General features: G+C 33.2%; 1 protein-coding gene across 3 annotated transcripts; it reads left to right on the top strand.

Moving 5' to 3' along the window:
• Window positions 1-1,386: 1,386 nt before the first annotated feature.
• Window positions 1,387-9,205, top strand: LOC124926206 (protein BTR1-like). 3 transcript variants are annotated; one of them, XM_047466392.1, is made up of 8 exons: window positions 1,387-1,726; window positions 3,280-3,518; window positions 3,598-3,701; window positions 5,670-5,863; window positions 7,403-7,524; window positions 8,113-8,208; window positions 8,325-8,386; window positions 8,742-9,205. In XM_047466392.1, exons 1-8 carry the CDS (start codon window positions 1,642-1,644, stop codon window positions 8,827-8,829), a joined length of 990 nt encoding a protein of 329 aa, XP_047322348.1. In that variant the 5' UTR covers window positions 1,387-1,641; the 3' UTR covers window positions 8,830-9,205. The 3 variants fall into 3 exon arrangements, with proteins under 3 accessions (XP_047322348.1, XP_047322349.1, XP_047322350.1); XM_047466393.1 differs by having other exon boundaries at window positions 1,388-1,726; window positions 7,463-7,524; XM_047466394.1 differs by having other exon boundaries at window positions 1,389-1,726; window positions 7,466-7,524.
• Window positions 9,206-10,358: the final 1,153 nt, after the last annotated feature.

Genomic DNA, 10,358 nt, shown 5'->3' with positions numbered 1-10,358 from the left:
GTATTTGTATCGGCTCTATTGATTCCGGTTCGACTGGTTTCGTTCAGTTAACTAGGACTAACCAAGAATCCGTAGGTAAAGAGTTTTTAAATTAATCAATTAATTTGTACTAAAAACATTTTTTACATTGTCCCTCCACTCATTAAGATCTCATAACTCTCTCATATTCCCTCCTCACCGGTGTCTCTTCCCACCTTCGCCGACAACGAATCTAGGCCCAACAAAGATGACGTCGTCTTGATCTAACTCCATCGTTTGTTGACTTCATCAATAAAGACGAGGTGAAGATGATTCGAGCTTCTTCTCATCAGACAGGATGGAAAGTGGGATCGAATAAGACGGTAAGTTATAATGAAATAATTATTACTTTAATTAAGTGTTTTCAATGACAAAGGAAGACATATTACAATATTCTAAAGAGGTAGAACAAACTAAAACAAGCTAGGAAGGGTGGGTGTTGGTTCTTGTAAGAAACATCCAATTGTCTAGGAGCATTTTAACACTTATATTGACAAAGGCGAATGAGTTCAAAATGGCTAATTTAATATGCGGAATCAAATAAAAATGACACTAAATCTTTAATAAGGCATAAAGAACTTAAAAGGTTTACAAGTCAATTTAACTTTTAGGATAGGCTAATTGACGAGGTGATTGGAAAAACAAAAATTAGTTTACAAATTGATAGAAAAATAGTTTAACCAAATCGATAAAACTGATAAGAAACTAGTTAACCAGAACCGATAAAATCGGGTAACAAATGAACCGGTTAAACAGAACGAGTAAGTTATCAGGCCCGATTTTTGTTACTCAATTTTTTTTTAATATAGCGTGGCCAAATAAATATTAATAAATTAAAAAAATCATTTTAATTTTAAAATATTTTAAATAATAAAGCAATTTTAAATAATAAAAAAAACTTTTTGTAAAGAGGTAGTTCCATAGAAGGAGAAATTTGAGGAAATGACCTCAATAATAGGCCTAAATGGGAAAGTGCAGCGTTAAATTAAATAGCGCTGGTGACCCTCTTTTTTCTGACGAAAATGTCCCTATTGCCTCACGCAATTTTTTATTTATTTAAAAAAAAAATTATTATGATTTTTTTTTTTTTTTTTTTTTTTTTAAGAAAATGACCCAGTTGCGACAACGAAAAAAAAATTATTCCGGTTGCGTCACGCAACCTCCGACATGGACAAAATCGTCCAAAAACAGTAATAGGGATCACCAGCGATTTTTTTTTTACCTTTGCACTTTCCGCATTTAACACATTTTGTAGGGTCATCTCCTCAAATTCCCCCCCGAAGAGTGAGCCAATAGGTAAACCACCACAGACCACACAGACCGAGTGCAGGAGACCGAGTGCAGGAGACCTCTCTCTCTCTCTTCTTTTCTATATATCTATTATCTCCCTCATCCAACCACATTACGCGCGGCACAAGCACCACCGAAACTAACTCAAACACCACCACACTTCTCTCTCTCTCTATAAACCCCCTTTCTCTACCTTCTTCCTCACCCTTTCCCTCTCTCTCTCTCTCCCTCTAGGCATTGACTGTGTTGGCTTGACGTACATACATACATTACACATCTATCTGCTCGGCCATATACAACAAAGTTAATTTCTCCTCTCAGCGCAGAATTGCAATGGAATCACCGGATTCACGTCAGACCTCATCTGCTGAGGTACCGCCAATGAGATCACCTTCTCCTCTCAGCTCGCCAACTCGAGGTCAGCTTACGTTTTCTCTTTTCTCTTTTCAAGATCTAGAAATTTTCTGATCTGTTATCTTCTTCTAGATTAAATACCATGTAGCCAATTTTGTTCATTTCTAACCAATTCTATACCGCCACTTTCTTTTATCTTGCTAAAGCCATGACAATTGGGAAATTCCAGCACATTGTAATCCCGATATTCATTTCCGCTCATATTTCTAGATTCGGACTAATCAGTTTGATTCGATTGGTTGTCCTCTTTCCTATCTTTTTTTGGATTAATGTCTGTGGTTTCTTCAAAAGGCAATTAATTAAAATCGACTTTCCTTTGAACTGAGTATATCTTGCCTACTATCCCCTTCAAAACGATTGTTTGGTATTATTTTCATCTTGCATCATTTAATATCATCAGTGGTGGAGATGGAGATAGCTTATTGGATAACATTTTTTTAGTAGTATACTTGGTTGGAACTCAATAGTTTGATGTGTTTTATAGCAAGTGAGAAAGCCTATTTCTAATCTTCTGTGCCTGTTCCTTAGATGTGTTTAAAAGCTTTAATTTATGTTACAGAACATGAATTTTAGGAGTTGTATTTGTGAATTTTAAATTTGGAAATTGTATTTAATACAGAAGGCCAAGCTTCCAAAAATGTCATCCTTTAAGCTGGCATTACCAAACTCTGATTATATTTGGGAGACAGACACAGACACTGCCTTTCCTTTTTGTTGCTAATTCTAAATTATCCCATCTTTCTCAACCACCCCTTTTACAACCTTTAAACTTTATATATACTACTTGTACCTTGGAACCTCATTGCTTAACAACATGAAACAATTTCAGTCTCATGATATAGAACTGCATCCATGTATTATTCTGTTCTGAAGAACATGCTCTGCATTTTTCTTAGCACCAATGGTTGGATATTTTCTTTGCTGAGTTTGGTTAACTGTGAAAGTACAGCAGGAGAAAACACTTAAATTATGGGGTGTTTGTCAAGTCTTAGTCTAGTTGCTATATAATTTAATTTTTATTCACAGTTATTTGATGATGTTTTTTGTTTTATTAACTACTCCATGGACAGCATCTTAATTGGTTTTTGTGTATCATTTAATTATCTGAAGAGATGTTGTATATGAACTAGTCATTTCAAAAGTTGGGCTGTTCTACCAAACATGGAAAATGTTAATGCAGAGGTGATTCTTTATTGCTCATGTCAGGAGATTTAGGTGATGGTGTTATTACTTTAGCATGATTTGTGGGTGTGAATAAATGATTTCTCCCTGCAAACACTGTTATGTGGAGACAGTTCTTTGTATGCCTCAATTAAATATATTCAAGGTTTTGTTCCTCACCTTTAGGATTTACTTGTGTCATTAGATTATTCTTGCCTTAGATATTTCTATGGTGTGTCCCTAAGATAAAAGGTTCTCTCTTACTTTTCTCAAATTTTTTTTTCTCAAAAGGTTCTCTTAGTTCTTTTCTATGTTCCACGTGAGACCATTTCTAGTCTAGATTGTAATTCTATTACTGGCATGAGTAAGCTTGAATATATTTCTGTTTGCTTGCAGAAAATACAGCAAAGAATCTATATCTTAGGTTCCTTGTGTCTAATGCTGAAGCTGGTTCTGTAATTGGAAAGGGTGGCTCTGCAATTAATGATCTTCAAACAGAATCTGGAGCACGCATTCAGTTGTCACGCAATAATGAGTTTTTTCCTGGAACATCTGACAGAATAATTATGGTATCTGGAGCATCTAATGAAATACTCAGGGCTATAGAGTCTATTTTGTCAAAGTTGCTGAAAGAGGTAATACTAGTGTTATGGTTGTCATTGATGCACTATTTTGATGCTGCATTAATTGTTTCTTACATTTGCTTTTGGTCAGTTTTATGTAGAAGATGAAGAGACTGACCCACAGTCGAAACTCAGGCTAATTGTACCAAATGGCTCTTGTGGTGGTATTATTGGGAAGGGTGGTGCTACTATAAAGTATAAGTCCATCTTATCATATTTTTGTCTCCTGTGCTTGATTTCATATTTTTGGAGTATACTTCCTTGCCCTTTTATTAGATATGGTATTATCCCATTTGAGTACACCTGGATACAAAGATTCTGGATCCAGAAACATATTTATTTGAGATTATATTTGGAAACTAAACTTAATATGAGACACATTTAACAATTTATTGGGTTGTTTCTCATATGGATCCGGATGCAGAAACAAAAAGTATAAGTGTTTCCAAATGGGTATGTGTTATCTACTACCGAGAACATTGTAATCCACACTTTGTGACACTGAATGTAATGCTACAAATGTTTGTAGTTGAAAAAAATTCATCATTAGTGTCACATGCTTAACCTCATGGTCATTCTTAGTGTCTTGCATCTAGAGATGATGACCAAAAGAACAACATTTAGCTAAACCTTTTGCCTAATTATGGAGCCTATTGCTACTAGTGATGTATATCAAACCAGTCTATCTAAACATGTACTATTATTTATTATATGGAGGAGGATTAGGGATAGATGATACATTCTGTATTTAGAGTGTTCACAAACAGATCTAAAGTGAATATATGAGTATTTGTATTTGATTAGGTAAAGCTATCAATATTTATGTTCAGGCTATGTGAAAGTGTAACAGTTTGACTGATTTACCTACTTTATTAGCTCAAGCTTAAATGTGATTACTCCATTGTTATTGTTTCCTTTCTAGAGCTATCAATTATAATAGTGGACTTATTTAACATTTATAATACAAGCAGTATTTTAACATTAAATAAAAAAATATAATTACAACATATGAACAGATATATTTAGGGGTTTTCTACCCTAACAGTTAGATATTTGAGGTAGTGATTATATTTGAGCTTATGCTCTTATTCTATTATGGGCGTATTAGACAATGAATCAGATGGAGCATGGATCCAGCACTAGCTCGATTCATATACAGCCCTAAGAAGAATAACTGTTGATTTGGGTTCTAGGGTAATGTGCAAGATTCTCCATATACATGAGGTGTTCTTATTGCAAATTATCTGCAATTTGGAAAAGAGAGAAACATGAAGAAACGTGCAAGTTTTTGTTTTTGAGTTCAGTGTCTCTTACTGGCACGTGCTTTAGTCCTGCAGCTCTGAAGTTTCCATATGCAGATGTTTGTGCAGAGGAGAGAAAAACATGGTATAGCCGGTTTTTATTTAGTGCACCAGTTGGACACAACAGTGTTATCATCTTGGTTTGGTACTTGTTAGTCTTCCAAGTAGTAACATCTCATTTGGATATTGTGCTCTTGTCATTCTGAGTACCAATGTTTTCACTGTACTTAGCAACTATGATCTCCATGTTCTGCTCAGGTTTCAAATAAAAATGGAGAGAGATTATTTGACTACCCAAGTGGTTATTGACAAGTAATCTTGTTTGATGTAGGTTATTGAAAATCAAGTTATTTGGGTAAAAAGACATAACCCACATCAAACAAGACATTATAAATAAATTTTGGTTGATGATTTGAATGATGTGGTTGATGAGTAGAGATAGTGGGTTATTTGAAATTAATCTATAGTAACCCACATCAAACAAGGCCTAAGTGTACAGAATGTTGAGGGTGGATTTTTGCTAGATGGAAAATTATGATAGGTAGGTTTCTATTGCTAATGTAGTGTAACTCAGTAATTTGAGTGTTTGCTTCTTAAGTAGAAAGTTCTGGTACGACCCAAACTTGGCGTATTTGATAAATGATATGTGGTTATTTTTTTTAACAGGTTGATATTGGCATATAGGTATATTTTAACATACTGGCAACAAATGAATCCAATTCAATACATTGAATGCTATACTTACACAAGAACCCATTATGCTATCAATCAATTCATTCTTTGTATTGAAGCTAAATTATCTAGATACTGGCCTCATAGAATTGTGCGTCTTATTTATTTGATTGTTGATGTTTTTGGGCAGGTCATTTATAGAAGATTCTCATGCTAACATCAAGATTTCCCCTCAAGATATCAATTTCCCGGGGTTGAATGATAGGCTTGTAACACTCTCCGGAAACCTAGATGAACAAATGCGTGCTATTGATTTGATTCTGTCTAAGTTGGCTGAGGATCCTAACTATATCAATTCTTTTACTGTCCCATATCCTTATGCAGGTATATTTTAATGAGTTTTTCTTGAGTAATATTGAACTGTGAATTTGATTGTTGTATGAACCGCTGTATCAATGAATGTTGTTCCGACCTTCATTAAAACTGGACCTTTCATTTGCCTGTAACAAGGATCAGCAAGAATTTAATGAAACATGGTCTTACTTTCCTCATATATATATTAATTTACAAATATGTAGATACTTTTATTTGAAGTAGTAGCTTGATTTGCTAAAAATATTGTTTGAAGCATTTGCAATATTACTCTTGATAATGTTCTCTTTTGGTCTTATGCTCTTAATGTATTAATAATGTAGAAAGTACTAATACTTCAAGGCCAATACTGACCATATCATGGGAACAGGATCATACATTTCCAATAGTTTCTACATTTCTCCCGGTTTAGATAAAAGCCAATTACATGCAAGATTGCAATTTGAGAGTAATGTTAGGTTGCTTTTGAAAGTGAACCATCTTAAACCTGGTCAATTTAGTTAAAAGTTATTCCTTATTGGCACAGTGAACAAACTATTTAGATTAGGCTCCATTTGGAAACACTTTTTTTGGTCAGATATCTCATATGGATGTGGATCAAGATGAGATCACATTTGGAAACAAACTTAGTCAGATTCGGAAATAGAGTATTTCCAAATAGGCCCCATGTTTAATTTATAAATAGGGGCATACCATCATAGTTCTTTAATGATATTATAATGTAAATCTCCTCTCAACTCTCTTATGTCTTCCATTTTCTGTCAAAATTTACAAATTCAGGTTAGAGTTCGTAACAGTTTAATAATCCAATCTTTTTTCCTTATTGTGAAACATCTAGTTTTAGCCTTTAGGTACTTCTACATTTTAGTGTACTAAATATTTGATGATAGCACTTAGCTTTTAAGTGCACTAGAGATGTGAGGTTTTGTGGAGGGAAATGTTCTTGTCGTTTATTTTCCACTGAATCATCTGATTTGTTTTTTGTTCTTATACTGTTCAAATGCTTTATAGAAGTTTGGCTTTTCCTACAGATTTTTACTGATATAATGAGTACTACATTTTCTAATAGATGATTCTCTTGTACTAGATTGACTATTGGCTTCACTATTTTGGTATATAACTATCTTACCCATTCATAAAATTTCATGTGATTTTCAAAAAGTTCTTCCCTTGGTGAGATCTTTGGTTATTGTTTTCTTGAGATTTCTTTTTGTTTAAAGATGCACATCCATTCATACCCATTATAGAAGAACTTGTTATCTTGCAAAAGCAACAATGGCCCAGCAGAATTCTGGTTAGATCTGGTAATACTAGAGCCATAGTTGGCTTCAATAGAGATGAAGTGTGTGTATACCTATCTTGTGTTTTGGCTACTGGAATATGTGGAGATCCAAATTGAGGTCTGAAGGCTATGAAAAATATGCCTGGATTTTATAGTTAGAACCAATGGTGAACTGGTCACATTACCTAGAATTTATTACTGGTACTTCATAGTATAGAACTACTGTAAGAAGATTTGATGCCTAGTTAGTTCTTTAACTTGAATTTTAGGTGTTTGCTTTGCTGGTTTTCATGGTGTTCCATATGTGTTTATGCCTCCTTTTGGAACAGCAGCATACCATGGGACAAACTACGGAATGAATGGCAATGTCGGGAAGTATCAGAATATCAAGGTCTTTCTTCTTCTCATCTTCTTTTTTTTTATTTTTGAAAAATTTAGAATTTCAATAAAACCATATTCAACGTGAAAGTAGCATCATTGTGGTAGAAATATAACCAAGTAATTTACATAATACAAGGGAATGGGGAAACACAACTTCCAAAAGTTTAGGGTAACATGACTTCATCCCTAAAAGCATTAAAGAAACTCAAATCTCCTAGAGTTAATGGTGATCTCTCTAATGGGAGAGCTTCATGGAAAATCTAGTCATTCATGATCTGATCCTTTATTGCATTGAAGTTATGAAAAACCTCATTGATCTATGATAGTAGTAGATTACTTCCTTAAATAAACTTGCATGACAAAAAAACAATAGTTTGAATTATGTCAGCAACATTCTTTCCTCGTTAAGCTAGTATGCCACAAAGAAGCATGTTGAACATCAAGATGCAAAATGGACAAAAATGTTGGCATTGCTTAAAACATTCCTAAATTATGCAGTTTTCACACTTTAAACAACTAAATATATTTTTCAGAACTATTATCCATGGTATTGTCATTTTTATAGCTTATAAAAGAGACTTTGTTGTGTATTATGCAGGGAAGTCCAACTAGCAGTGTCACCATAGGTGTTGCAGATGAACATATTGGAGTTGTTGTGGGCCGTGGTGGGAGGAACCTGACAGAAATCACTCAGGTTACCACTAGTTTCCTCAGAAAAATAAGAAGTCAAACTTCCAAATGAAAAGATTGTTTTTTAAAACAGTAATTGGTGAGATGGAATCATAAGCATTGGATTCCTTCTACTTGCAGGTTAGTGGGGCTAGGATCAAGATATCTGACAGAGGCGATTTCTTATCTGGAACATCCGAGAGGTAACAAAGGATTTGTATTAGGAAACACTTTTTTTTATTTTGTAAGACAAGATCAATCTGGAAACAAAACCTTTTATTAAATAAAGAAAATAAACTAATGTTGTGAGCACATGAAACAGAAAGCAAAAAAATAGCACTTTTTATACAAGGGACTATATGCCCCATTCCATGCAAATGTAACAAATCCTGAGTGGAGTTAACAAATCTGAGTCAGACACTCATATTGATTCGGATCCAGATCATGAAACAAAAAGTGTTTCCAACTAGGCTCATTAATATTGTTCTTTATACTTTTTCTAAAGAAACTACAGTTTTTTGCTGTTCCTTGACATTTTCTTGGTGGTTCTTTTGGCAGGAAAGTGACTATTACTGGTCCGCAAAGGGCTATTCGGGCTGCAGAGTCAATGATCTCACAAAAGGTTGCTTCGGTTTCCGAAAGGTGATGCATTATTGTTGACGAGTGGAGATAAAGGTGTTTTCAGTTATCCAACTTGGGCATGCATGCATTCATCAAGTTCCTAGGAGAGAAACACACATATATTTGGGTAAAATGTTGAGACTAGTAAAATTGGTTTATTTAAAAAGAGAAGGAAAAAAAAGATGGGAATTTTATTTAAGAGGGGTTTGGTTTCACATTTATTCTGACTTCTATAGATAATCAACAAGTAAAATATTGGTGGTATGAGATGGATCTGTTGGGTACTTTGTTTTCATTATGCCGTCTTGCAATTTGAATTGTTTTGTTGTCGATTATTCTATTGTTCGGCAGAGTGGGATTGTAGTGAGGCTATTGAATGGTTGTTATTATTTTTTGGATTCTCTTCTTCTGCAAATTATAAAAGGTTATGTAGTCAAGTTTTGTGTCATTGATTTTGTTGTTAAGATGAGAAACGCCCTAGTTTTGAGTGATTTAAACTATTGATTTTACTTGGGAACTAACCATTTAGGTTTACCACAAAACTTAGAGATTGATCATTGATTCAATTTGAGAATATATATAAATAAAATATGAAGAAAGACTACAAGTGATTGAGTTCTTTAGTTTCTTTGTGTGGAATATGTACTTTCAAAGGGTATAATAGAATTGAGATAAAGTAATTATCCTTAGTGCAATCTTCATGAAAAAAACATATTAGTTATGATTGTGTATTATTATGAACATTCCATAGTCAATAACATGTTGGATGGACAAAAAAAGATTGTAATCAAATACATTGCATACAAAGAAAAGAAGGAAGTTTCAAACCACGAAAAAATTATGGTAAAGTCATGTATTTTTTTATTTTTTTTCAGGTTCTCGTTTAAAGAGAAATTGAGTTTATCTAAAGAGTAATGATAAGGAGCGAGAAAAAACTTAACAGAAATATATAGGGAATGAGGTGTCATTTTTTAATTGGACTGAAAATCTGAAAATTCTCTTTCCTATTAGATTTTCTATCAATTTAGAAAGTGATTCCCAATACATTCTGTCAAGTTTTTTTCGCTTTCTATCATTAATATTATCTAAAATACCCAAAGTAGGCATGTTTACAATTTTCTTTTTATAAGATTTTTTATTTGTCATTTTTTATTTATTGATTATTTTTTTTATGAGGATTTTTATAAGTAAATTTGTAATTTAACTTCATTATTTTCTTTTATGTTAATTTAGTTTTTAAATAAATAGATATATTATCAATAAAGTTGAGTTGAATTTGAATTTAAGTTAATTTTGAGTTTGGGTAAATTGAAAATAAACCAGTTAAAAATTTTAACTCAAATTATTGAACAAGTGTTGAAATTAATTTACAAACCTTATCAAATGCATGAGGCTGACCGGTAAAACAACTTCATTTTATTCCAACTTAATTAATTATATATCACAAATAATAATAGATAATGAAAAATCAAACATATTTTCCTGCCTCTTCAAGGTTCATAGTCTCCACCTCCACCGTACCTGTCACAAAGGCAATTATGCAGCGGAATTTTT

This window comes from Impatiens glandulifera, chromosome 2 (assembly GCF_907164915.1).
Source record: "Impatiens glandulifera chromosome 2, dImpGla2.1, whole genome shotgun sequence".
NCBI classification, from domain to species: Eukaryota; Viridiplantae; Streptophyta; class Magnoliopsida; order Ericales; family Balsaminaceae; genus Impatiens; species Impatiens glandulifera.
This window is presented reverse-complemented; position numbering and strand designations above follow the sequence as displayed.